This window comes from Triticum urartu, chromosome 6A, assembly GCF_056163025.1.
Source record: "Triticum urartu cultivar PI428250 chromosome 6A, HENAU_Tu73, whole genome shotgun sequence".
Taxonomy (NCBI): Eukaryota; Viridiplantae; Streptophyta; class Magnoliopsida; order Poales; family Poaceae; genus Triticum; species Triticum urartu.
In genome coordinates this window covers 575,121,711-575,149,598 of record NC_141878.1, presented here as the reverse complement: position 1 = coordinate 575,149,598, position 27,888 = coordinate 575,121,711, and the positions used below count along the sequence as shown (strand labels likewise).

The 27,888-nt window shown below is 44.3% G+C and overlaps 3 protein-coding genes across 3 annotated transcripts; 2 read left to right on the top strand and 1 right to left on the bottom strand.

The window, feature by feature from the left end:
• Window positions 1-3,958: 3,958 nt before the first annotated feature.
• Window positions 3,959-6,978, top strand: LOC125512902 (vesicle-associated membrane protein 711). Its single transcript, XM_048677968.2, has 4 exons — window positions 3,959-4,374; window positions 5,419-5,609; window positions 5,865-6,028; window positions 6,740-6,978. The coding sequence occupies exons 1-4, from the start codon at window positions 4,119-4,121 to the stop codon at window positions 6,828-6,830; spliced, it is 702 nt and encodes a 233-aa protein (XP_048533925.1). The 5' UTR covers window positions 3,959-4,118; the 3' UTR covers window positions 6,831-6,978.
• A 2,289-nt stretch (window positions 6,979-9,267) lies between these two features.
• Window positions 9,268-12,509, top strand: LOC147966518 (uncharacterized). The gene is made up of 2 exons (XM_087530857.1): window positions 9,268-9,345; window positions 11,802-12,509. Exons 1-2 carry the CDS (start codon window positions 9,268-9,270, stop codon window positions 12,507-12,509), a joined length of 786 nt encoding a protein of 261 aa, XP_087386983.1.
• A 919-nt stretch (window positions 12,510-13,428) lies between these two features.
• LOC125516995 (uncharacterized) lies at window positions 13,429-19,153 on the bottom strand. Its single transcript, XM_048682235.2, has 5 exons — window positions 18,465-19,153; window positions 17,554-17,624; window positions 15,410-16,772; window positions 13,848-13,938; window positions 13,429-13,684 (listed from the first exon to the last, which is right to left on the bottom strand). The coding sequence occupies exons 1-2, from the start codon at window positions 19,151-19,153 to the stop codon at window positions 17,567-17,569; spliced, it is 747 nt and encodes a 248-aa protein (XP_048538192.1). The 3' UTR covers window positions 13,429-13,684; window positions 13,848-13,938; window positions 15,410-16,772; window positions 17,554-17,566.
• Window positions 19,154-27,888: the final 8,735 nt, after the last annotated feature.

The following is a 27,888-nucleotide window of genomic DNA, read 5'->3' as shown; positions in this document are numbered from 1 at the left end:
TCTCATGTGGTTTTATTTGCCCAAACAGGGCGCTCAAATTGTGAATTGAGATCACTCCTCCAAGAAGAGAAGAAACTAAATTTCATGTGTCCAAAATCAAATGCTAGCTCTTGAGTTATTCTCTACCAGTCTGCATATCCACTCCTTTGTACTTCCTCCGTCCGAAAATACTTGTCGGAGAAATGGATGAATCTAGACGTATTTTAGCTATAGATACATCTAGTTTTATCCATCTCTCCGACAAGTTTTTCAGGACGGAGGGAGTATGTTCTAATGCACCATGGTTATCACTTAGTTGAACTTGCTATTTTAGTGATATAATTTTTTCAATATAACTTTGTTTATCAAGCTGATCAAATTTCTCTTTTTTATTGCACTTCTTCTCTTTTTTCTAAAGAACTTAACTAACATAATTTGATTGTCCGTTCTTCAAGTTTTGAGCATAATTGGGTTCTGACTGTGAGAGTATCATTTACAGTGTAAAAGGAGGTACCACACACAACTAGAAATATACAGCGAATTCGCTCAGTCTGTGTCACACGACATCCATCCCATCGGTCACGATAGTCAGAAGACTACCCCACAGATGGATGTTGCAGCCAGTGGCCATGACGAGGCTTATGCCTGTGTGGAGGTGCAGTCCCGGATGCTGAGAGAAAATGTTACCCACCCGGCTACAAGGATAACTGGGAGGAGGAAGAACCGAGCCACATGGGTAACTCGAAGGGAAAAAAATCAGTGGCGCCACCGTCCATTTTCTCATGCCTCCCCTTCTACATATACACAACCACTGCCCTTGCTGCTTCTCAACTCCACCTTTGTCCTTGCACCATCGGCATTGACGCAGTCGTCCATCTGCATGCCGCATCAGCGAAGAAGTAGGCACATCAACTATGTGCTGATGCCCAGTTTGCATCTAGGCATCATGTATGTTGCTTTGTTTCTCCTGTACTACTGCTGGCACAATTATTTCTGTTTACTTTGTCATTTTTTTTGCTTACTATTGGATCTTAGTCTGGATTGTGCACCCTGATTCCACCTGGGTTTTTTTTCATGTGATTTGGTTTGATGGATTTGGACCAAGGATTTGGTTGCTGCTAAAATTAGAATGCTTGGGAGATTCATGGAGCAACAAACATGACATGATCAAATCAAACCATTTAATTGGAGACAAGGATTGCTGAGTACACAGGATTGAAATTTTGGCCTTCAGTACTATTGATGTGTATCTTTTTTCAATTTTCAGTGTTTAAATTTGTTATGTTGTGCTATCTGGTGGAATCTAGAATGTGAGCAGTTGGGCACTGATAATAGGAACAGGAATGGTTCTGCCGATGAAGCATTTTTATATTTGTTTTGATACCATGTAATGTAAGCGCAGTTTCAGATTGAAGAATGTTATTCTAAGAGGCTATATGGTCTAATGATATGTCCAATAACTTCATACCGTGTGCTTAGGGTGTGAGTAAGAAGCATAATTGTGTACATATAGGCAAATATTTCTACAACTTGGCAATAAAATAGTGGTACGTCATATTATTATTTCATTTGTCTTTTTTCTCTTGCATTATAATGTGGAATAAAGATACTTAGGTTCGCTCTATATCTTTTTTCTTACATTATGATTTCAAATGAACATTCCCTTGGTTCTTAAGATCATTAGATGAATGGTTCTTTACAGTGTATGTGCCTTTTATTCCTAGAATCATCTTTCCCTTGCATAGTATTTCAGAACAAAGAGTGTTTACAATTTCTTGGTACTCTTTCCAAATGGATCATCCTGTCATTTATAATTTTCTTATTCCGGGTCATGAGAGTAGGGCATTGCTGCAACCTATTGACGTGTACAAATTATATCATAAGATACCCTTATGATGCATCTTTAGTTCAGTACTTTCATCACTATCTTTCTTGTTCATCAGATTGAACGAGGATGCTACAGATTTAAGTGTTGCTGATTGATATATATCCACTGAGCCAACTAAAACTGTGATTGATTCCATAGCTGCTGCCATGTCAAGAACAATTTATACTCATCTTTGCATAGTTTTTACATAGTTTAGTTTCTAATGTACACAACCAAGTTCGGCTTCAATTTTCAGGCTGCTTACAAAATGGTATTTGCATTGTCTTGGCCTGTTTATCTATACGCTTCTATTGTCCTCTTCTTCATCACTAACACCGCAGTTTGGTCAAGGACGCACACAAATCCCTCTTTATCTAACTTCAGAACCAGCTGAACATCCACAGTATAAGCATAGCACCTCTACTCCAAACTCAACTTGAATACATCCTTTTCCACCACCCACATGAACCGCCGACTTCTTTTGCACATAACGACGACTCTGTTCAGGTTTGTACTATTTTCCACATTTAAATTTACATTATATAGCTTGTTATAGAGATTTCCGCTACGAGTCTAACTGTCTTGTCATGATCCCAACAGAGCAATCACTTCACTAATTTTGTTCAGAGTTGCATAATGCACATGCCGACTACTTCGTGTAGTTTATATTGCTGATGGATGTGTGCCTTTTCCTTTTTGAGCTCTGTATGTCATTCCCGACAAGTATAGAAGATAATAGTCATGTAAAATGACCAGTATTTCATTTGCACAAAATGTTTCAGAAGTTAGAGTATTTCACTAAAAATAAGAATTTAACTCTTTCATCTTTTTATATATTTAGTAGCTTTCTATCATTCTATTGGAAAAATGGACGGGCGCAGTAACGCGCGCCCTCAGTGATCTAGTGTGTACTATAATGACACAACAAAGACTCAATAATTGATATCATTGAAGGTTTCATTTCAAAGAACACAAAAAGAATGATGATGTTCAAATAAACATTATGCAACTTGGAGTTAAATACGTATGATTCTTAATATATTCAATTGTTATGTAAAATATTATGTCATACACATTAGAATTGTTTATTAGTTTTTTGTGTGTGTGAGATAGGGCCCTGTTTTAGAGTTTCGCACAGGCCCCAGGATTTTGCCTGCCCGGCCCTGTTTAGTGGATCTACTCGGATCCAGTTTGCGTTCGTCTATGTTCGTGTATCTTTAGGTTGGATGCTTCCGATCTATCTGTCTCTTCATTGGCGGCGGCTGCTGTTCTGATGCGCTGGTCCTACGAGGCTTTAGCACAATGACTTCCCGACTGTCTACTACAACAAGTTTTGCCCAGCTCCGGCGAGAGAGGGGTGATAACAGCTGTGCGTCTTTGGCTCGCTTCAGTGCTTCTAGTCGTCGCTCGGTGGTCTACGGATATGTATGTATTTTTTATTATTTTTGGTTTTCGTTGCACTGCCATGATTGAAGATGGATAAATTTAAAAAGTTTTCTCGAGAAAAAAACATAGACTACCCCGCAAAAAAATACATGGACTATACAATATTTTTGAACATGTGCCCTCGTCAGCAAAAACCGCAAAGGAAATACTACGATGGCATACGCGTCTCGGGCTCGGCTCGTAGTTGTATCGTGCACGGAGGGAACTCGTCGTCGAAATATCATCTTGAAATTTACAAAGTCACCGTAGCCACCTCGTCGTCGACGGGAACGTCTCCTCCCACTGAATGCGCATCGCCGGAAATCCTGAAATAAAATCCAGGAATAAATGCGAGCACCGGGATTTGAACCCTGGTGGGCTGGAGATACCACAGTCCCTCTAATCATTCAACCACAGGTTGGTTCGCCTCGGCTCGTACTTGTATCGTGCACGGAGGGAACTCAGCCCGGAAACTGAGAGATTCGTTCAGACAACCAACTAGTCCAAAATCTCCAAAAAAAAAAAGACAACCAACTAGTCAATCGCTCGAACGCACGGAACAGGCCCGAAACTAAAAGCGTGATCCACACGCCCGTGCCCGCCGGGCCCCGAAAAGTAAACCGCCCGCGCGCGTGGCGTACCACCATTACTACTACTCTACTTGAGTATAGTACTCCTACGACGTATCGCGGAGGCGATCGTGCCCGTGTCAAACAGCCGCGGCGCCTCTCCTCTCCTCTCTCCTGTTCTCGGTTTTCTCCTCCTCGTTCGGGAGGCGGAAAGGGGGCGGACGGAGGAGGGATCGATCGTCCCGTCCCTCGTTCTCGTTGGGTGATCGCGGGCGGCCATGGGAAAGAAGATCCAGTACGCGGTGGTGGCGCGGGGCGCCGCGGTGCTGGCGGAGCACGGCGCGGGGGGCACCACCACCAACGCGGGCGCCGTCGCGCGGCAGATCCTCGAGCGCCTCCACGCCGCCGGCGGAGGCGACGCCGCCGACTGCCGCGTCTCCTACACCCAGGGCCTCTACGTCTTCCACGTCATGCGCGCCGACGGCCTCACCGCGCTCTGCATGACCGACGACGACGCCACCGCCGCGTCAGGACGTAAGTCACCGTACTACTAGTACATTACAACCATCATCGCCATGGATATATTGATTGATGGAATTCATCGATCACCGTCCTCTTCCTCCGGCCCATTAATTTTCAAAAAATGCATCGCCGCCTACCTATGGTGAATTGAATTCGTGCGAAGTGTAGATGAGCCGGCCGGAATAATTCCCGTGTGGACGAGGCACCTCATCTTCATCGATAATTAAGTCTCGCGGCCGGATCTGGGGCGGGTTTTGTGGATGTGATTGCAACAACAACAGATCGACAAGCCATGTGGTGGACACATGTGTGGGTGGAGTGCTAAGGCTGTCCGTACTGATTAGTATCATGTATATGATATTATTACATCTGTAATGCATAGTATCATCATAGATTAATAGTATTTCACATGAATTTATTACTGTCACGCAAGACACATAGTAACACATGCAAGAAAACGTGCCCGACGGCCTTCGGGGACAAAACTGCACATCCGCCATGGAAAACAGGGCAAACCCCCGACGTGGCATTGATGCGGCTACGAAGGGCGACATGGACCAAAAACATGTCCGACGGGGACACGGACAAAAAATGCAATATTTATTATGATACAAGTATCATGATATGATACTCAATACTCCCTTTCTTAACTTAATTCTATGACAACTCATCAAAATGGTCTAGTTGGCATGCGTGATAAGCTATGATACTACCATTACGAGAGCCTAATGCGGAGATTGATCCATTGGGTTTGCAACTTGTTTGATCATGCTAATTATTAATTGCCAAATTCCCACCTATTTTACATTGCATTCTACGTCCAGCATTGGGACTAATAAACACTTCATTTATCACTTGACCAAAAGATGATGTGGTATCACTTGCTATTTGGCACTGAAATTTCAACGGATGGTGCAAAAAAGATTAATTCCTAGTCGACTTGGTCTGGATGATAACTATATTCTCATTTCGTGATGTTAACATTGATAGCAATAATAATCCATCGTTCTTTGCAAGAACTTTTTGTTGATAACTCTACCTTCCTCTATGTTGCAGGACGGATTCCCTTCGCGTTTCTTGAAGACATCCATGGAAAGTTTGTCAAGACGTATGGTCGTGCAGCTCTCACGGCTCTTGCTTACGCGATGAACGACGAGTTCTCGAGGGTTTTGAGCAAGCAAATGGACTACTACTCAAACGACCCCAACGCCGATTGCATAACCCGCATGAAGGGTGAAATGGATCAGGTATCGCCTTATGTTGTTTCTCTTATATATCCTTCCCTTTCAGCAAATACAATCTTTAGCGCAATTTAATTGTGTGATCCTCATCTTATGTAACAAGAGAGCCCATGCTCACTTACGGTTAGTTGATAAGGATGTGAAATTTATGGAATTAATGTGAACCCTGTTACATTCCTTACTCTTACTCTGGACTTCAGTAGCCCCAAATATTTCTCTCGTAATTCAGCGGCTGTTTGTTGAGTTGTTGTTCCCTTGCAGGTGAGGAGTATTATGATTGATAACATCGACAAGGTGCTCGAGAGAGGCGATCGTCTGGAGATGTTAGTCGACAAGACCACAACTATGCAAGGAAACACGATGCGGTTCAAGCGGCAAGCTCACCGTTTCAGGAACACTGTGTGGTGGAGAAATGTGAAGCTCACGTAAGCAAATATCCTTTGTACTACTAGTTTTTGGTCGTACGCTTCAATTATAAACTTGAGTTTTCAAGTTCTCGCTTCCATTATTAATTTTCAATGAGTTTATATATACACACTAAAACTAATTAAATGCATACTACTCCCTTCATTTTTAAATATAAGACTTTTTACAGATTCCAATACGAACTATATACGGATGTATATAGACATATTTAGAGTGTAAATTCAATCATTTTGATCCATATGTAGTTTGTAATGGATTCTCTAAAAAGGGTTATATTTAGGAACGGAGGGAGTAATAACAATTAAATGGGCATAGTTGTCGCGCGACTCCAAACTTGTGCCTCTTGAGATTAATTAAAGAGGCGACCCCCAACGATTAAAATTCCTGCAGATAGCTAATCCCTCCGTTAATAGCACATGGTATTTTAAAGTCTCGGCGCGCAACATTGACTAGAGCCTTTGAATGTCAGTAAAAAAAGTAGATCATTGTATTGAGAAAACGTTTTTCATTAACAATCCAATGTCGCTGTTTTTACTTAAACAGTCTAGTCACTTTTTTTTGCATCTAGTTACTAGAGGCGCCGAATCTGTGGCAGGGAGAACGCGCGTGCTCAAAGAATTTCTTCTTAGATGCTTCTCTTACCAATGAGCAACAATTTTACCTTCAGCAGTAAAATTTTACTCTTGTTAGCTTGTTCGTTTGTGTTGCAGAGCCGCGGTGATCCTCATCCTACTGGCGATCATATACATTGTGCTGGCCTACATGTGCCACGGCTTCACCCTGCCCTCCTGCGTCCGCTAATAAACCTTCTCTGTGTCCATACGAGGCTCTGATCTGTCCCAGGTTTTCCCTGTAAGAGCATGTAGCTCCATTGCTGCAGCTTTCTCTCTTGTATAAAGTGGAAATGATTTGATTGATTGCACCGGGCGATTGTTTTGCTCTTGTTGGACTCCAACTCTCCAAACATCGTGAAACAGAGGACCTATACATTTCCTGCACGTACGATGGGGGTCAAGGGGTCGGTTTTCCTGGTTGATGATTTTTTTCTTGTCATGAGCGAAAGAGTTTTTAATTGTATAAGTTAAGAACGCAAAGTGGCTGGCTGGAGGTAAACTGCCCTCACCGCTTGCCACGTGCCTTGGCACCAATGTCCACCACGACTTTCTTAGGCTGGTCGTAATGGGAGTATCATAAGCGGTATATGTATGCCAACTATTTTTTTTGGAAGATATGAAACACAATTAAATAAGAAAAGAGATGATGTGGTATCTTATTATGATACCGTATCATATCAAATGTTGTACTACTTTGTGTCATGCATGACAATTAATAAGCAAACCTAAGATATTAATTTATGATACTATGCATTACAGAAATAATATTATACACTAGTATCATATGTATGATACTAGTATATGACTCACCCCATTAAGACCAGCCTTATCCAACGGGGAGTGTCACTCCATCACCCATTTTCTCCATCCCATCTTCTTCTTTCTTGCTCCGTGCATTGTGCATGGCCTCGCGACCCACTCCGCTGCTTGTTGCTCCACCGTTGCATGTTGCAGCAAGACTTACAGCCACCGGGGCTACTTCCCATCCTGGCCGCCGACGCTGCTTCTCATCCCGGGCACCGGTGTTGCAAAGCCAGAGGGATGCCTCCTCGTGGATCTCGCCATGGCGGCCAAGCTACGGCAGGAGTGTTGACAAGCTGCTGCCAAGGCCGGCGGTGGAGCTGTGTTGCAGCATGATGCTACAATGACACTACTGTCACGCCGACGGTGGCGCTGCATTGCAGCAGGAGGCGACGGGCTGCTGCCATGGCCAGCGGCGGAGCTGGGTTGCAGCATGCGACGATATGACGGCGTTGTTGCCACGGCGATGACAGAGTTGCGTTGCAGCAGGAGTGGCGAGGAGCTGCTGCCATGTCTGATGATGGAGCTGCGTTGGAGCACGTGATGCTGCGACGACACTGCTGCCATGGCGGACGGTGGAGCTACGTTGCAACAGGAAGAGGCAATGAGTTGCTGCCATGGCCGACGGCGGAGCTGTGTTGCAGCACGTGATGCCACGACAACGCAACCATTGGTTGCTGGAAGCCGATGTGCAAGGCGTCGTCGGAGCTGTGAGTTGATGTTGTCATGGGCATCACCGGAGCTACAGTGGTCTTGCGTGCGGGAGTATGAGGCGAGGGATGTGCTGCTCGAGGAGAACGAATCAGACACCTGTAATCTGTGATCCGACGGTTCCAGTGGCGGTTTAAAACTGGCTCAAATTATCCAGTTGATTTGTAGCGCTCGCTTATACAAAATCCTTTTGCATCGTAAAGAAAAGGGAGAGGCGATAGAGTGCTGCTCTTGGCGGTATCTCTCAGACCAGCTGCTCTGGGCCGGGCTTTCTTGCCCTCTGTGTTAATCAGCCCAGGTAGCATGCCCATGTACGGCCATTTGTCGCTTGCTCGCCCGCCGAGTCGCCGCTTGGCTGGGCTTGCGCCGTAACATTTAGTAGAGTTTACAGGTGGAGAGAGTGGTTTATAAGGGCAACTCCGTAGTGCATTTGCTCTGCGCGTGTTCATTCGGATCCAAATACGCGGCTGCAAAGCCAAATCTCGTCCGCTTGTTGTCTATGTGGACAGATTTTTCCAAATTTGCGTTTGAATTGTGTCCATACAGATGTGCGTCCTCCCCACGGTTATAGTCGATGCCGTCACCTACCTCGGCTCCGCAGGACAGCATCCAGAGTTTACACATCTTTTTAAATAGCAAGCGTGCGGGGGCGGTTTCATCCATTTCTCTTCCCAACTCCGGTGCACATCTTGCCGCGCATGCTCTCTCACCGTCTGACACAAATCCTAGTCGCCATGGGGTTCTTCAACAAGGGAAAGGGCAAGGCCAAGCACGACGACAAGGCGGGCTCATCACGTGGGCCGGCTAGCTTCACTTTGTTGCCATGGGGGAGGGCTAGCCGACCACGCGACTGACTGTACATCCCCATGCACCGTGTGTAGTGCCACTGGAGTACCGCGTCCCGCTGCCGTGGTCGGATACCAACCTCCCGCATAGCTGCCTGGCACCTCGACCCCCACCGCATTCCGCTGCCGGCCATGACACAGTTCGAGCAGGCGCGTGTGGAGGAGATCCGCAAGCGGTGTGCTCTCCTCACGACAGAGTAGCGCCACGACCCGGCGTATGCGCCAGACACCCCGAACTAGGATGTGTGGTTCGCCACCGAGCATGACATGCGCCACCGCGGCATCGTCCAGATCGACACCTGCCCTCCACCTTCGACATGGGTGGTGAGGCAGGAGAACGCGGAGGTTGATGCCGCGTACCATGCGACATTGCAAGAGACCTTGGAGCGCACTATCGAGGAGTCGTAGCGCGAGGAAGATGTCTGTTGGCCTGGCCGTAAGGAGGCGCTCCAGCTGTCGGCGGCCGGCGACTTCGTTTACCACCACCACTAGCTCATTCACAGATTGCAACAATGTATTCCCCCTTGGTTTGTATCATACGAGAGGGGCTGCGCGACACCCAATGATTTTCCCAAATATTAATCAATTCCCCTATTCCAACACGCCATATGTGCCCTCTCTTGAACATATTTAGACCGGCCACAATACTTTTGCCAAGTGAAACTAGACCCATTTTTTGAACCCGTTTTTAGCTACAAGCAATTTGGGAAATACTTCGCTTTCAAAACTTGTGCATAAAGGGAATCAAGAGTAGAAACAAATCTCTTGGACTGTTTTGCAAGCATTGTTATGTTATGCTCCAAATTCAAGTATAAAGAGAAAAACTAACTTCTAACGAGCGAGCGGAGCGAGACCCGTCGCTGGTACGGATCAATATTTGACCGAGGTCACCTGTGTTATATATACCTCTTGTAAACCGCCGCATGGGATAAGTTGAATCGGTTATAAATCCCCAGAGTTTGTAACCTCCCCCATATAGTGAAGTTTGGCTGGCTGGCCCCCATGGTTTCTCCCCCTTCGTGTTGGAGGGGTTTTCCACGTTAGATCTCGTGTCTCCTGCTTGTTTTCGTTCTTCCTCGTGTTGATTTGCCTATCATATCTCTAACAAGCATTGCTAAGTTGAAAGAATGTAAATCATGAAAGTCCATACATCCATCTCTATTAGGAATGCACATCCTCCACCATGCCATCCAGTACATACGTTTTGTATTCTCAGAATATCCCCACCAAAACTCAGCCATTGCATTAGTCATTTCCTTGCAAAGTTTCTTTGGAATATTAAACACATACATGGCAAAAACACAGATTGCTTGTATGACTACTTTCAATAAGATTTCCTTTCCTCCCATTGACAGATTTTTTCTCTCCAATTATTCAGCCTGGCAATGACCCTTTCTAACAGATGATTAAAACTATCGGTTCATGCCCGTTTGTAACGTGCTTGTTCAGAAAAGTTTGAAAAGGCCAGGAAATTTTTATTGGGAGGGTGAAAAAACCAAGGCGAGGAGATGGTGATGGAAGGTGAGACAAAAATAAACCAGACAGAATAAAACCGTGGAACGAAAGCTACCAAGTCCCCCTATACGAGTAGAGATAAACATCTTGCTCTTTCATTCGCAAAGAAAAAAACACCTCTCTATTTTTATTAACTATTTGCCGCATAAGCAAACTTGTTTTGAGGTGTGTTATGTTACTAGCTAAATTACTCCCATTATGGCCAACCTTATACAAGTTCCAACTTGTGGCATGTGAAATGTAGCAAGTTGAGAGTTTAAGGAAAACAAACTGTGAATTTATCTCATCCAATCCACATGCAAACATCAATGCCTAAAAATATTTCACAAACAAATAGTCAGATACTCATCTCGTCCAATCCTTTCCTAGTCCATGACTGCATGCAATCAAATACTCAGATACTCCATCTATACTGGTGCATTAGGCACATTACGAAAACCAAATAATTCCAAAATGTTTGAGCGTGGTGCATTAACTTCCACCTTATTCCTTGTTTCTTATCACAAACAAAGGACGTGGGGCATGTATGCTTATAATGACTTGAAACTACCTAGCATGACATGTAGTGGTCAGCTCATTGCATTCAATGGTATTAATTAAAAATAAACATCAAGTTCTCTCGTTTTCCCCTCCACCTTGATCCCGGTGTGCACGACTGGTACACCGGTACGGATGGAATAGTTAATTACTCATGTAGTTAATTAGGCTAGTCATAGTGGGGGTAACTTAGATAGTAACTTAACACATCCCAATACAAATTTGCTTATGTGGCAAGTATTTAATGAGGAAAGAGGTGCTTGTGGTAACATAATACTCCCTCCGTCCGGGTTTATTGGGCCCGTAAGCCAAAACTCAGAGACCAAGGCAAAGCATTAAAACTAATGACGTTTGATTTCTGAGCGGGACAACAACCAATCAGATTTTAAAGTAGTTATGGCGTGTAGCCGGTTGCACGTTTCCCCTTCCTATGTATTCCCTCCGTCCGGGTTTATTAGACCCGTAAGCCAACTAGCCGTGTATGCTTTTCTAAGGCCCCCTCGATCCCACTTCACCGGATATGCGTTCGATTGGTTAAACTTTCTCGTAATTAGTTGCATGCGAAGAAGCGCAGAAACCGGCTGCATGCAATAACTGCTGCTAGCGCTAAACATGGCACGTGATTGGCTACATAGGAAGGGGAAATGTGCAACCGGCTGCACGCCATAACTATTTTAAAATCTGATTGGTTGCTGTCCCGCTCGGAAATCAAACATCATTAGCTTTAATGTTTTGCCTTGGTCTCTGAGTTTTGGCTTACGGGCCCAATAAACCCGGACGGAGGAGTGCTTGTCCGTCTGGCGTGCTGCCTAACCAACACTACAAAACTCGTATTCGGCTCCGTCCCTAGCCTCATGCACACTAACCTCACATTTGCGGCAGAAAGCTTGATTGTACGGAAGCGGTGCATGGATTACTTCGGCCATTACATCACCGGTATGCCCCCTACCATGACGAATCTCGTCCTCCGCTTCACCGGGCTGAGAAGATGGATGTTGCCCGCTCCACCGGCCAAGCCATTGCTCAATCTCAAAAAGCTCCTTGTCGCCGATCTGCCTGCGAACTGGGACATCACATGGCCACGCCGCCTCCTGTTGGCCGCACCATCACTCGAGGTCCTGCACATCCATGTGCCTTGCTCGGAGGAGGAGCCAAATTACGGGAGCATGAGACTGAGCTCACTCGAGGCGCTTCAGCGCCATCACCACCTCAAGGAGCTGGCCATTACTGGATTCTTGCAGCGCCACATATGGTTTTTGAAGTATGTTATGAACGTGTGCACATCGTTGCAACGTGTTATCCTACTCCAGGATGATGGTCATGTTCGATACAATGGACTTTGGGATTGGGAGATGGTCGGGCAGCAAGCATGTCCTTGGAGCAATGATGATGAAATGGTCGTGAGGAGAATAATCCAATCTGGGTGCAAGCCTCTTGTTGAACTCAGCATGGGATGATCTTCGCGGGCTTGGCATTGCAGACTTGGAGAGAGTTGGAAGGGATATTCGGCTTCGCTGGCCAAGGTTTTGAAACGACCACACGATAGGCCTTGGGTGGGATCAAATCTTGTGATGAGGCAGATATGGAACTTTTTTGGGCCTCTATTTCAACTGTGAAACGGAAGGAAGGTGGCATGAAGCTAGATGGGTAGGGAGCCATGCAATACCTCGTCCGGATCGCCACCAAGAAGTGAAGGACGGTTTATTTCAAGCTTCAGGGCGAGGCTTGGCTGCGCGCGGTGGCAAAAATTAGCACCATTGAGCAACTCCGGTAATTTGTTTATCTTTAGGGAGTGCTCGCCACCACCAACCTACATCCTGGTCATGATGATCCCACCACCTAGAATTGACGGCCAATGGTGTTTACTCGGCAGCCTTGACATATAATGTTCGACGCTTCCATGCTTTGGAACGCGCACACAACGCCTAAATGCAAAATGTTCATCTGGCTTGTGCTTCATGGGCGCATCCTCACTGTTGATATGCTCGCGGTTCGGGGGCGGGAGCATGACCCCACATGCCAACTGTGCCTCCGTGCTCCGGAAACTGCGTCACATTTGTGCAAACCATTCTCTGTTGCGGTAACAAACCGTGTCCACTGAGGAGAGCATCTTATTGCAGTTAGGCATTCTTGGTTAGACACACTCTTCTTTTGTTGTCTTGTTGGTTAGACACTCTTCTTTTGTTTTCTTGTTGGTTAGACACTTTCTTCTTTTGTTGTCTTGTCTTAACAACGTGAGATCAATGATATGCTGGAACGGTTGCAGCAGGTACAAAAAAAAACTGAATTCCACATAAATGCTTATAGGTACAAAAAGGATTTCAATATAAAACTTTGGCCACATTATCAGCCATTGTTCTTTTCTTTTTGCGGGTGAAAAAACGGTATTACTATCACAATGTTCTTACAATCCTCAAACACCCAAGTCCATAACCATGGGAGGACCTGAACCGATCCACGTCATGGTTCTACCTTCAGTTCTACCAAAACTAGCCAGACAATCACTAGCCTTATTTTAACTACGAATAACATGAGTAATACAAGTTTCTCGAAGACTTAACAAATACTTGATTTCCTTCACCAGAGATGCATAGACGGATCTGTCTTCTTCGCGCTTCTGGATCATGCCAACCTACGTGATAGCAATGGTAAGACAAACAAACGATGATTGAATTTGAATTATGAGCTGTGTCGGTGCAAAAATAAAAGAAAGATGCTAAAAAATGGCGTTGTGCTTAACGGTTGACACTAAAAATGAATTGAAAAAAGGACATGTGTGTCCATTGTGTTTGTACCTTGTTTCATTTTACAACTAGAGAAAAAAAATACACCCATCTAATCCAACCCTACATGTAAAGGTGAGTGTCCTAATATCCATCATCAAACCTGCAGGCAGAAAAACAAAACATAAATGAGAATAAAGAAACACTGAAAAAAACTGATATTTCAAAAAGAAAACACTGAATACTGAAGAACTGGAGATAGAGAGTAAACAGGACTAAATAAACAAGACAGAACGGTGGCTGAATAGTAAGATGACTGAAGAAACATTGAAAAATATAGGATTGCACACAGAGAAGAGCAGAGTGTTTATTTCTCTATTTGCAGATAGAGAAAAACAGAGTGTTTATTTCCCTATTTGCAGATGGAGAAAAACAGAGTGTTTATATTCAGACTGAAAAATATAGGATTGCAGACAGAGAAAAGCATAGGAGTGTTACAGTCTCTATTTGCTAAATAAACACAACACTTGGACTGAACATAGAAAGACATGAGCAAAGAGTGTGTTCATTTAGAGCTGAACGAGCAAACGCCCTCTAATCGATGGCAAAAGTGTGTCTACATCCATCATCAAATCTTCCTTCTCACACAGATCCAACCAATAAAAGATACAGATAAGTGTCCAATACTGAGAACGGCATAGGGACAAATACATACCCAAGAAGAAATATAGACTGGAGACTGAGGGGCAAAATAACTGATGAAAGACATACAAACGGAAAAAATACTGAGAAAATAACCAAAAATGAGAAGACATAAAAACGTGACTGATGAAACAAAATGAAGAATGAGAGACCGAGCACTGATGAAAGATAACTAGACAAGGCAAAAATAATGAAATGCAAGGCAAAGATGATGAAGAATTAGTGAACAAATAACTAAAGATGAGAAGACATAAAGAAGGTGAGTATACTATATTCAGTTTATAGTCTCCTTATTGTCGTTGTTTGTCTGCAGTTTCGTATTCTCACTCATATAACTGAATGATAAAATGAAATTTAGTCTAGGTAATTTTGCCTTTAACCCAAACAAGTTGTGGTATGCTAGAGCTGAAACCCATAAGATCTCACAACCAACTCATGGTTCAGGCACATGGATAGCTAGCTTCCACGCCCCTGGACAGTTCTTTGGTGATGAAAAAAAGTAAGCCACTCTTATGGAGATGAAACCAGAAGATTCTGGAAAGTTAGATATTGCACTTTAATAGTTTTGGAACAGGGCATCTTGAAAGAGAAGGGACAAAAAATCAATCCTAATGCTACTGAGCCAAAATAGTACAATAATGCATGGCCCAACTCAAAAAGGGGGAAATAAATTTACTAAATAAATGACACGTGTATAACACTAATTAAGCATCCAAGAGGATGTCTAACTATCTTAGTTACATCAACAAGTTCCTTAGGAGGCATTGCGAAACCAACCTACGTGAGCAACTGAAACTGAGAAAACACGGATGAAACTACAGATCTGAACTCCCCAATCAACGGCATTGCAACTCCGCAAGCACAGAATCAAAACAACAGCAAATCATCCTTGATGCCATAAACATAGAGGAAATGTGGGTGCAGAAACCAACCTCCTACGGTGATGCCGGCAGCTCCTGACCGTCTCACCCGGCTCCTGCTCGCCATGTCGCATCTCTCTCCACCGCTCTTAAAAGTTAAGAGATCGGTCATGGAGACCGGAGACAAACACCCAGTAACGGGAAGAAATACAGATGGTGAGGGCCGACTTGAAGGTGCCCAGCCTGTAGGCCGGCGCCCACTCGAGGAACGGGAAAGCAATACCGGAGCGCTGTCGCTAGGCGCCGCCCGACACCTCGCCCCCGCACCACGACGCAGAACAGATCGTCTGGGAAGAAGGTCAGCTCCCGCCGTCCATCTAGCCCTCTCTCCACTGCTCTTCTATCCCTACTGCTAAGATGCGAATGAACCAACCAAGGAAAAAAACCCAGGAAAAACAGGCGCAGAATCAAAATGGGTTGACCAATATGACGAAAAGTAGCCAGCGCTACGTTTCATTCATTAAGAGGAACCGGAAAAAGAACATTGGACACCAGAGCGAGCGTGAATCACAAAGACAGATCGTGCTGCCGGAAATTCAACTGAGAGCAAAATAAGAAACAGTCGACTGAAAATTAGCAAAAAATGAAAGAAAAAGAAGGCAGCTTATGTACAAAACCTGAAAACAGTGATGTTGGATAAAATCTGAATTTTGTTCGTACAGCACTGCTACAAATATACCAGCAATTCAAGGGAAAACCCCACTGCATTTTCCAATTACGCAAAATGTATCGTCTAAAAAAATTGCAGGATCATCGACTCATTGCAAGAATCCCCACACAGAGAAACAAGATCAAAACGGCGCAGTGGAAAACAGGATCATCAGTTCATTCAAGAACGAACTACCTTTTTTGACTACATGAAATGCACCATCTAAAAGAAATACATGATCACCAGTTTACTGCAAGAACCACTACATTCTCCATTTATGCAAAAATGCATCCATCAAAGAACCACTATATTCTCCATTTATGCAAAAAAAAAAGCATCCATCAAAAAGGAATGCAGCATCATCAACTCGCTGCAAGAACATCTACAGTGTAATGCTTCATCCAGGAAACAGTACCAATGACATAACAGAGATCAATGTCAGAAGAGCGACACTGCAAGTCTGCAACAACTACTACAACCAGCATCACCAAAATACTGTTCAACCATTGCACGCAATGATCCAAGCAGTTCTGAATCATAGAACCGCAAGACAAAATAAGATTGAAGCAAGTTTGGCTGCTGAGTTTTCTGAATACCACAGCTGCTGAGTTTTCCGAACCTGAACCTATCTATCTACATGCCAAAAGCAGGCGTTCAGTTCTGCTGTCATCGTTTCTGAGGGGCGAAAACTTTTGAAGAGGTGAACTGTCAGGACTCCGCTGTACTCTGCATTGACAAATTAATAATCAATAACAATTTGATCAAGATAAAACCTGAGGCAATAACAATTTGGCTTTGTAGGTTCTGTAATTTCTGCTAGCAGCAGATGATACTTATCTGAATGAACGACAGAAATGTGGAATCAGTACGTCTTACTTGCTGCAGAACATCTTTTGTCATGTGCAGAAAGACTCTTATATCGACATGGCACCTCCCAAGCAATTACTTTTGCTTATGTACAAGACTAATACAGTTTCAGACAAGTCTCCCAAGTCCTAACAAAACCTATCATAAAATCGTTTTCCAAGCACAATCATATGAGCACTCCACTAAAGTAAGACTCCAAATATCATGTTTATGCAGCAAATAGTATCTACACCAACATCTGTACTCTTGTGCAAAACAGATTCAAGACCACTACTACATTTTTTCTCACCGAAGAAAATAAACAATCTAATTCTCGGAGTATTGGAAAAATAAAATAAAATAACAAGACCAAGAAATACAGCTCATGTGCATAAACTAGATTTAATTTGGTATTGTATAGGAACCGGAATTTTGTTCCCAGGTTATTCAACACAAGAAAAATGGGCTAAATCTTTTTTGTTAAGGCTGAAGAGATAAATCAACTGATTTTGTATTTTAAGTTCCATAATTTTTACTAGCTTTACAAATAAAAATATTACTGGCAGCAAATACGACCAAATAGAGGAACTGAATTATCTGAATAAACATGTCTACTTGCTTCTTCTAGAAAGGGAAAGGTTAGGTTATGAAATCCCCTCACCTACGACTAGTCGTCATCGTCCTCCTCCTCCTCTGCCGCCAAATGGACGGGGCCCCCCACTGATCGAATTCCTGCAGGTTGAAAAAGATACAAGAAAACGAAATAAGCCTGTGATGCACTTCACCAAGAAGACTGCTTATGCAAAACGAACAACCTCTAGCCTACTACAGCAAAACATTAGGCCCAAGAACTGCTGCATGTTCCACATATACAAAGAAGCCATGGTCTGTCCATGGATTTGAGGTGGAAATCAAGGTCGGAATAAGAGAAAATAGCAAGGTTGGGAAAAGAGTGTGAACTGTATAAGCAAAGAGAAAGTATATGATGTATCTATATTGATATTAATATGGGTAGTGTGGTTAGGCTTGCAGTATGGAGAAGGCAGCTGGTTCATAACAAGAGTGCTCAGCTTCAAGGATGCAGATAACAGCCAAACTGCAGGTATTCAACACATAATGTAAAGTAGCTGGAGATTAAACTGTTCTTATTATGCCATGCAGTTTCAGTACAGGACGATCAGCCGTTGATTTGATTGAGAGGACATGGTAATTCCCAACAATGTACATGATGCTAGTATCTACACGTGCTGCAGCAAGTACAACTGCCTGGTAACTACATGCCCACCGACCGTTCGATTGAATGCCCGAACAGCGATATGAGTCTAACAGAGGTGAGGTTGGCACCAACATGAACACCAACACCAACACAGTTACTGTATGGACTCCGGTCAACGGCACAGAACACCATTGTTACTGCATGGATTCCGTGGCGACAAGTGCTGGAAGAACAACAATGAGAGGGAAACAATTCTTGCTATTACTATCTAGTCTAGCTTACACGCAATTCCTAAGATCCAACACTAACATGCAATTCTCAACAAGAAAGAAAGAAAGAAAGAAATGGTGAAATACCTCAAGCGGCATTGCAGCGGGATGGTACGCCAGGGGCGAAGACGGCTCCGGCAGCGGGCCCAGGAGAGCGGCGGCAGGAGGGGCATCCGGGGGAGCTCGGCGGGGTCGTCGGCCCCGGCTTCGGCCTCTGCGTCTTCCTCCGCGTCCGCGTCGGCGTCAGCGAGCGGGAGGTTGTGGTGGTCGCCGTCGGCCTCCTCGGCGGCGAGCGGGAGGTCGTGGTGGTCGCCGTCGACCTCCTCGGCGGGGAGCGGGAGGTCGTGGTGGTCGCTGTCGGCCTCCTCGGCGGGGAGCGGGAGGTCTGGGTGGTCGCCGTCGGCCTCCTCGCCGCCGAGAGGGAGGTCGGGGTGGTCGCCGTCGGCTGCCTCGGCGCCGAGCGGGTGGTCGAGGTGGTCGTTGTTGTCGGCCTCGTCCTCGTCCTCCGCGTCGGCGTCGGCTAGTAGGAGGTCCGGGTTGTTGGCGTCGGCTGCCTCGACGGGGAGCGGGTCGGGATGGTCTGCGTTGCCCGCGGCGAGCGGGTCGTCGGCGTTGTCGGCGCCGGCTGCCTCGGCGGGGAGCGGATGGAACCAGTACCACGTGCGCGTCGGCGGTGGAGCCGTCCTCCGCGGGGGCCTTTCCTCTGGTGGGAGCACGGTCAGCCGAGGTGTACGCGACCCCGGCACAGGTGTCACGCTCGTCGGGCGGTGGGCCATGATTTTTTTTCTTTGTTTCTTTTTCTGTTTTTTATTTACTATACTAGGAGTAGTATTTATAGACTCGTTCAAAATCAGGAAAATCAAATTGAAAATTCAAAAATTAACCGGTTTGAAGGATTTTTGCAATAAACGGGATCAAATCTCTCTCATGATGGCTCTCACTCCGCCATCCACCCCTTGACTATTGCCCCGTGTTATCGTCCTTTCTGACAAGATTTCTAGCCACTACTCTCCTGTCGTCAAGCCGCCACTCATGCGAGCCCTGGCTCCTTGCACGGGTCTTGAGTTGCTCTAGGCAGAATATCTGTGGGGAAGGAAGTCATGTGTGCTCGAGAGCACATAAAGGCGGAGGCTTGTGCTCTGGTGAAGGCGTGCTCGAAGATGGCTCTACGAATTTTGGGGAGAGCCATGCCCGAGGAGAAATTGAGGTCAGTCCCTTATCACGCGATAGATTTAGAGGAGATGATTCTATGGATGATGTTGCAGCTAAATTTGTCAGGTCCAGTGCAATGTTTGCAATTGGTGGAGCTCAGCGCGAGGAATTCCCTGCATCGAGCTATTAGGTCCGTGAGGTCCTTGTTCCTACCTCACCCTTGAAGGTTGTCGTGATTTGTTACGACGTGTCGATGATCTAGTTCAGAGATGTTTTTGTGTTTGACAGTTGCACTGATGGTTTACTTGCATCAAATCGCACATGTTGGTGTTGATGATACAATGGTTTCAATTTCAAAAGCAGGAGAAGACACGAGTGAGGATAATGCTTGATCGAGTCAATGGAGAAAGAAACAAACACTGCCAGATGGGGCTTGTAGTCATTGCGGCAGAGAAAATTGATGTGGAGTGTACTTTAGACAAATACAACAACTTCAACAAGTAATATTTAACAAATGAATACATACAAGATCTTACAACCAAGCTACATTTCTCACAACGAAAGAGAAACATGCCTTAGACGGGTACAATTTCACAAATGCCTTAAGAAGGCTAAAGAAAAGCAAATGACGTTCATATCCCTGCAAGGTCACTTCATGAGATAACAATAACTATTGGCGCCATTCGCCACTAGAGAGATTACCTGTTTCAAATGCTACCGTCTGAAGCAGCATCCAAATCAAAAGAATAAATATAGCAAGGTGAGTATCCAACTACACTCGCAAGACTTACATCCGGTCTATACTAAGTATGCAACATTCTCAAGAAAAGGCACGAGAGTGTGGCAGCAAGCATTAGCATTCTACAGAGACATCAACCATTAGCATTCTACAGAGACACACTACAATGTGCATCTATCAGAGATAAGGCATGAGAGTGTGTAAGAACCATCTAGTTAAACCTAACCACCACGTCATAGCACTACGTTGCATCCTCATTCGCATCACCAACGATAAAAAATATCCCCTGGGCACTCACATCTAAGAAAGTTTATTAACTATTAGTTGAAGTTTTTTTCTATGATCTCATAAAAATCTCCAAGTCATCCATAACCACAGACACGACTATTCGAAGATTTAACCCTGCAGGGGTGTACTACTTTACCCTAACATGTGTCGAACGCTCTTAATGCTAGCATGCAGCACACTCTAGGGGGTGTGCCTGTAGAGTGGGACTGTTGGGCTACACGGTGTGCGACTATTGCACAATGAAAATTTCCCTACCGCGTAGATCACCTGTGGCTCCTCGGCTCAAATAACCGCAGTTCGGATGGTTATGGGTGCTTTGAGGGTCTGCGTTGGAGATGCCCTTAGTGGGTTGTTGATGCGCTCAACATTGTTGGTGCCCAACATTGAAAGATTTTGAACCTTTAGATTTTGTGATTAGACGGTTTAAATGATGAATTGGATATATTTTTCGTGCTTTTATAGGGGTAGTAGATGAAGTTAGGAACTCTTTTGTGAGTTGTTGTCTACTGGTGACCTATTCATATGAACTCTTATGTACTTATGTGTGGTTTGTTGTTTCGGTTTTTTTTGACAAAAGATGTATTTTATTGGCTCAAAATGAAGTTGATACGTCTCCCTCGTGTCTACTTTTTCTAACACTTTTGCTCTTGTTTTGGACTCTAATTTTCATGATTTGAATGAAACTAATCCGGACTGACGATGTTTTTAGCAGAACTATCATGGTGTTGTTTTTGTGCAAAAATAAAAATTCTTGGATTGGAACGATACTTTTTGGTGATTTATTTCAGAATAAATAAAAAATATTGGGACCAAGAACTACCGAAGGGGGTGCCCTGGGTGAGCATGATACACCAGGGCACGCCACCCCCTCTAGGCGCACCCTGGTGGGTTGTGCCCACCTGGTGGCCCCCCTGACCCTAATTCTGACGCTATAAAATCCTATTTTCGGAGAAAAAAATCGAGGAGAAAGTTTCATCGCGTTTCACGATATGGAGCCGTCGCCACCTCCTGTTCTTCATCGGGAGGCCAGATCTGGAACCCGTTTGGGGCTCCAGAGAGGGGAATCTTCAGTCTTTGATGACCCACAAGTATAGGGGACCAATCGTAGTCCTTTCGACAAGTAAGAGTGTCGAACCGAACGAGAAGCAGAAGGAAATGACAAGTGGTTTTCAGCAAGGTATTCTCTGCAAGCACTGAAATTATAAGTAACAAGTAGTTTGATAGCAAGATAATTTGTAACGAGAAAGTAACGGTAACGGTAACAAAAGTGCAGCAAGGTAGCCCAATCCTTTTGTGGCAAAGGACATGCCAAAACGGTTTCTTATGATAAGCAAAGCGTTCTTGAGGGTACACGGGAATTTCATCATGTTGGTTTGATTTCTATCACCCTCGCAACCCATCATCTAATAACTACTCCATAATGCATTCCCTTAGGCCCAAATATGGTGAGGTGCCATGTAGTCGACGTTCACATGACACCACTAAGGGAATCACAACATACATACCATCAAAATATCGACCACATATCAAGTTCACATGATTACTTGCAACAAGATCTCTCCCGTGACCTCAAGAACAAAAGTAACTACTCACAAATGATAATCATGCTCAAGATCAGAGGGGTATTAAATAGCATAATGGATCTGAACATATAATCTTGCACCAAATAAACCATATAGTAATCAACACAAGATGTAATCAACACTACTAGTCACCCACAAGCACCAATCTAAGGTTCCGGTACAAAGATTGAACACAAGATATGAACTAGGGTTTGAGAGGAGATGGTGTTGTTGAAGATGTTGATGGAGATTGCCCTCCCCAAGATGGGAGAGTTGTTGGTGATGATGATGACGACGATTTCTCCCTCCGGGAAGGAAGTTCCACCGGCGGAATCGCTCCGCCGGAGGGCAAAAGCGCTCCTGCCCAAGTTCCGCCTCGAGACGGTGGCGCTTCGTCCCAAAAGTCCTCCCCTCATTTTTTTTCTAGGTCAAAATGACTTATATAATAGAAGAGGGGCACCGGAGGTGAAGGAAATATGCCCTAGAGGCAATAATAAAGTTATTATTTATTTCCTTATATCATGATAAAAGTTTATGATTCATGCTAGAATTGTATTATCCGGAAACATAATACTTGTGTGAATATATAGACAAACTAAAAGTCACTAGTGTGCCTCTACTTGACTAGCTCGTTAATCAAAGATGGTTATGTTTCCTAACCATAGACATGTGTTGTCATTTGATTAATGGGATCACATCATTAGGAGAATGATGTGATTGACATGACCCATTCCATTAGCTTAACACCCGATCGTTTAGTATGTTGCTATTGCTTTCTTCATGACTTATACATGTTCCTATGACTATGATATTATGCAACTCCCGTTTGCCGGAGGAACACTTTGTGTGCTACCAAACGTCACAACGTAACTGGGTGATTATAAAGGAGCTCTACAGGTGTCTCCAAAGGTACATGTTGGGTTGGCGTATTTCGAGATTAGGATTTGTCACTCCGATTGTCGGAGAGGTATCTCTGGGCCCTCTCGGTAATGCACATCACATAAGCCTGGCAAGCATTGCAACTAATGAGTGCTGGGGAACGTAGTAATTTCAAAAAAATCCTACGTACACACAAGATCATGGTGATGCATAGCAATGAGAGGGGAGAGTGTGATCTACGTACCCTTGTAGACCAACAGCGGAAGCGTTATGACAACGCGGTTCATGTAGTCGTACATCTTCACGGCCCGATCGATCAAGCACCGAAACTACGGCACCTCCGAGTTCTAGCACACGTCCAGCTCGATGACGATCCCCAGACTCTGATCCAGCAAAGTGTCGGCGAAGAGTTCCGTCAGCACGACGGCGTGGTGACGATCTTGATGTTCAACTGTCGCAGGGCTTCGCCTAAGCACCACTACAATATTATCGAGGTATATGGTGGAAGGGGGCACCGCACATGGCTAAGAAAACGATCACGAGGATCAACTTATGTGTCTAGGGGTGCCCCCTGCCCCCGTATATAAAGGAGCAAGGGGAGGAGGCCGGCCGGCCCTATTGGCGCGCCAAGGAGGAGTCCTACGCCTAGTAGGAGTAGGACTCCTACTAGGAGGGGGAAAGGAAGTGGGGAGGGAGAAGGAAAGGGGGGCGCCCCCCCCCTATCCTAGTCCAATTCGGACCAGGGGGGAGGAGGCGCACGGCCCACCCTGGCTGCCCTTCTCTCTCTCCACTAAGGCCCATATGGCCCATTACTTCTCCCGGGGGGGTTCCGGTAACCCTCCGGCACTCCGGTTTTTTCCGAAATCACCTGGAACACTTCCGATGTCCAAATATAGCTGTCCAATATATCAATCGTTATGTCTCAAACATTTCGAGACTCCTCGTTATGTCTGTGATCACATCTGGGACTCCGAACTAACTTCAGTACATCAAAAACTCATAAACTCATATAACTGTCATCGAAACCTTAAGCGTGCGGACCCTACGGGTTCGAGAACAATGTAGACATGACCGAGACATGTCTCCGGTCAATAACCAATAGCGGAACCTGGATGCTCATATTGGCTCCCACATATTCTACGAAGATCTTTATCGGTCAGACTGCATAACAACATACGTTGTTCCCTTTGTCATCGGTATGTTACTTGCCCGAGATTCGATCGTCGGTATCTCAATACCTAGTTCAATCTCGTTACCGGCAAGTCTCTTTCCTCGTTACGTAATACATCATCTCGCAACTAACTCATTAGTTGCAATGCTTGCAAGGCTTGTGTGATGTGCATTACCGAGAGGGCCCAGAGATACCTCTCCGACAATCGGAGTGACAAATCCTAATCTCGAAATATGCCAACCCAACATGTACCTTTGGAGACACCTGTAGAGCTCCTTTATAATCGCCCAGTTACGTTGTGACGTTTGGTAGCACACAAAGTGTTCCTCCGGCAAACGTGAGTTGCGTAATCTCATAGTCATAGGAACATGTATAAGTCATGAAGAAAGCAATAGCAACATACTAAACGATCGGGTGCTAAGCTAATGGAATGGGTCATGTCAATCACATCATTCTCCTAATAATGTGATCCCGTTAATCAAATGACAACACATGTCTATGGTTAGGAAACATAACCATGTTTGATTAACGCGCTAGTCAAGTAGTGGCATACTAGTGACGTTTAGTTTGTCTATGTATTCACACAAGTATTATGTTTCCGGATAATACAATTCTAGCATGAATAATAAACATTTATCATGATATAAGGAAATAAAATAATAACATTATTATTGCCTCTAGGGCATATTTCCTTCAGTCTCCCACTTGCACTAGAGTCAATAATCTAGATTACACGGTAATGATTCTAACACCCATGGAGCTTTGGTGCTGATCATGTTTTGCTCGTGGAAGAGGCTTAGTCAACGGGTCTGCAACATTCAGATCCGTATGTATCTTGCAAATCTCTATGTCTCCCACATGGACTAGATCCCGGATGGAATTGAAACGTCTCTTGATGTGCTTGGTTCTCTTGTGAAATCTGGATTCCTTTGCCAAGGCAATTGCACCAGTATTGTCACAAAAGATTTTTATTGGACCCGATGCACTAGGTATGACAACTAGATCGGATATGAACTCCTTCATCCAGACTCCTTCGTTTGCTGCTTCCGAAGCAGCTATGTACTCCGCTTCACATGTAGATCCCGCCACAACGCTTTGTTTAGAACTGCACCAACTGACAGCTCCACCGTTTAATGTAAACACGTATCCGGTTTGCGATTTAGAATCGTCCGGATCAGTGTCAAAGCTTGCATCAACGTAACCATTTACGATGAGCTCTTTGTCACCTTCATATATGAGAAACATATCCTTAGTCCTTTTCAGGTATTTCAGGATGTTCTTGACCGCTGTCCAGTGATCCACTCCTGGATTACTTTGGTACCTCCCTGCTAGACTTATAGCAAGATACACATCAGGTCTGGTACACAGCATTGCATACATGATAGAGCCTATGGCTGAAGCATAGGGAACATCTTTCATTTTCTCTTTATCTTCTGCATTGGCCGGGCGTTGAGTCTTACTCAATTTCACACCTTGTAACACAGGCAAGAATCCTTTCTTTGCTTGATCCATTTTGAACTTTTTCAAAACTTTGTCAAGGTATGTGCTTTGTGAAAGTCCAATTAAGCGTCTCGATCTGTCTCTATAGATCTTAATGCCCAATATGTAAGCAGCTTCACCGAGGTCTTTCATTGAAAAACTCTTATTCAAGTATCCCTTTATGCTATCCAGAAATGCTACAGAGCTCCCACTCACTTTCTTGTAAATAAAGGCTTCTCCAAAAGTCTGTACAAAACCAAATGCTTTGATCACACTATCAAAGCGTTTATTCCAACTCCGAGAGGCTTGCACCAGTCCATAAATGGATCGCTGGAGCTTGCACACTTTGTTAGCTCCCTTTGGATCGACAAAACCTTCCGGCTGCATCATATACAACTCTTCTTCCAGAAATCCATTCAGGAATGCAGTTTTGACATCCATTTGCCAAATTTCATAATCATAAAATGCGGCAATTGCTAACATGATTCGGACAGACTTAAGCATCGCTACGGGTGAGAAGGTCTCATCGTAGTCAATCCCTTGAACTTGTCGAAAACCTTTTGCGACAAGTCGAGCTTTGTAGACAGTAACATTACCGTCAGCGTCAGTCTTCTTCTTGAAGATCCATTTATTCTCAATTGCTTGCCGATCATTGGGCAAGTCAACCAAAGTCCATACTTTGTTCTCATACATGGATCCCATCTTAGATTTCATGGCTTCAAGCCATTTTTCGGAATTTGGGCTCACCATCGCTTCTCCATAGTTCGTAGGTTCATCATGATCTAGTAGCATGACTTCCAGAACAGGATTACCGTACCACTCTGGTGCGGATCTTACTCTGGTTGATCTACGAGGCTCAGTAGTATCTTGTTCTGAAGTTTCATGATCATCATCATTAGCTTCCTCACTAATTGGTGTAGGTGTCACAGAAACTGGTTTCTGTGATGTACTACTTTCCAATAAGGGAGCAAGTACAGTTACCTCATCAAGTTCTATTTTCCTCCCACTCACTTCTTTCGAGAGAAACTCCTTCTCTAGAAAGTTTCCGAATTTAGTAACAAAAGTCTTGCCTTCGGATCTGTGATAGAAGGTGTATCCAATAGTTTCCTTTGGATATCCTATGAAGACACATTTCTCCGATTTGGGTTCGAGCTTATCAGGTTGAAGCTTTTTCACATAAGCATCGCAACCCCAAACTTTCAGAAATGACAACTTTGGTTTCTTGCCAAACCACAGTTCATAAGGCGTCGTCTCAACGGATTTTGATGGTGCCCTATTTAACGTGAATGCGGCCGTCTCTAGAGCATAACCCGAAAACGATAGCGGTAAATCAGTAAGAGACATCATAGATCGCACCATATCAAGTAAAGTACGATTACGACGTTCGGACACCATTACGCTGTGGTGTTCCGGGTGACGTGAGTTGCGAAACTATTCCGCATTGTTTCAAATGTACACCGAACTCGTAACTCAAATATTCTCCTCCACGATCAGATCGTAGGAATTTTATTTTCTTGTTACGATGATTTTCAACTTCACTCTGAAATTCTTTGAACTTTTCAAATGTTTCAGACTTATGTTTCATTAAGTAGATATACCCATATCTGCTTAAGTCATCTGTGAAGGTGAGAAAATAACGATATCCGCCATGAGCCTCAACATTCATCGGACCACATACATCTGTATGTATGATTTCCAACAAATCTGTTTCTCTCTCCATAGTACCGGAGAACGGTGTTTTTGTCATCTTACCCATAAGGCACGGTTCGCAAGTACCAAGCGATTCATAATCAAGTGGTTCCAAAAGTCCATCAGTATGGAGTTTCTTCATGCGCTTTACACCAATATGACCCAAACGGTAGTGCCACAAATAAGTTGCACTATCATTATCAACTCTGCATCTTTTGGCTTCAACATTATGAATATGTGTGTCACTACTATCGAGATTTAATAAGAATAGACCACTCTTTAAGGGTGCATGACCATAAAAGATATTACTCATATAAATAGAACAACCATTATTCTCTGATTTAAATGAATAACCGTCTCGCAACAAACAAGATCCAGATATAATGTTCATGGTTAACGCTGGCACCAAATAACAATTATTTAGGTCTAATACTAATCCCGAAGGTAGATGTAGAGGTAGCGTGCCGACCGCGATCACATCGACTTTGGAACCATTTCCCACGCGCATCGTCACCTCGTCCTTAGCCAATCTTCGCTTAATCCGTAGTCCCT

Coding starts and splice junctions, on each gene's coding strand:
- LOC125516995 (XM_048682235.2), bottom strand. CDS start 19,153: ATGGCCCACCGCCCGACGAGCGTGACACCTGTGCCGGGGTCGCGTACA. Junction 17,625..18,464: donor CCGCTGCAATGCCGCTTGAG/GTATTTCACCAT, acceptor TTCAACCTGCAG/GAATTCGATCAGTGGGGGGC.
- LOC125512902 (XM_048677968.2), top strand. CDS start 4,119: ATGGGAAAGAAGATCCAGTACGCGGTGGTGGCGCGGGGCGCCGCGGTG. Junction 5,610..5,864: donor TGAAGGGTGAAATGGATCAG/GTATCGCCTTAT, acceptor GTTCCCTTGCAG/GTGAGGAGTATTATGATTGA. Junction 6,029..6,739: donor TGGAGAAATGTGAAGCTCAC/GTAAGCAAATAT, acceptor TTTGTGTTGCAG/AGCCGCGGTGATCCTCATCC.
- LOC147966518 (XM_087530857.1), top strand. CDS start 9,268: ATGCGCCACCGCGGCATCGTCCAGATCGACACCTGCCCTCCACCTTCG. Junction 9,346..11,801: donor TGAGGCAGGAGAACGCGGAG/GTTGATGCCGCG, acceptor TTGGTCTCTGAG/TTTTGGCTTACGGGCCCAAT.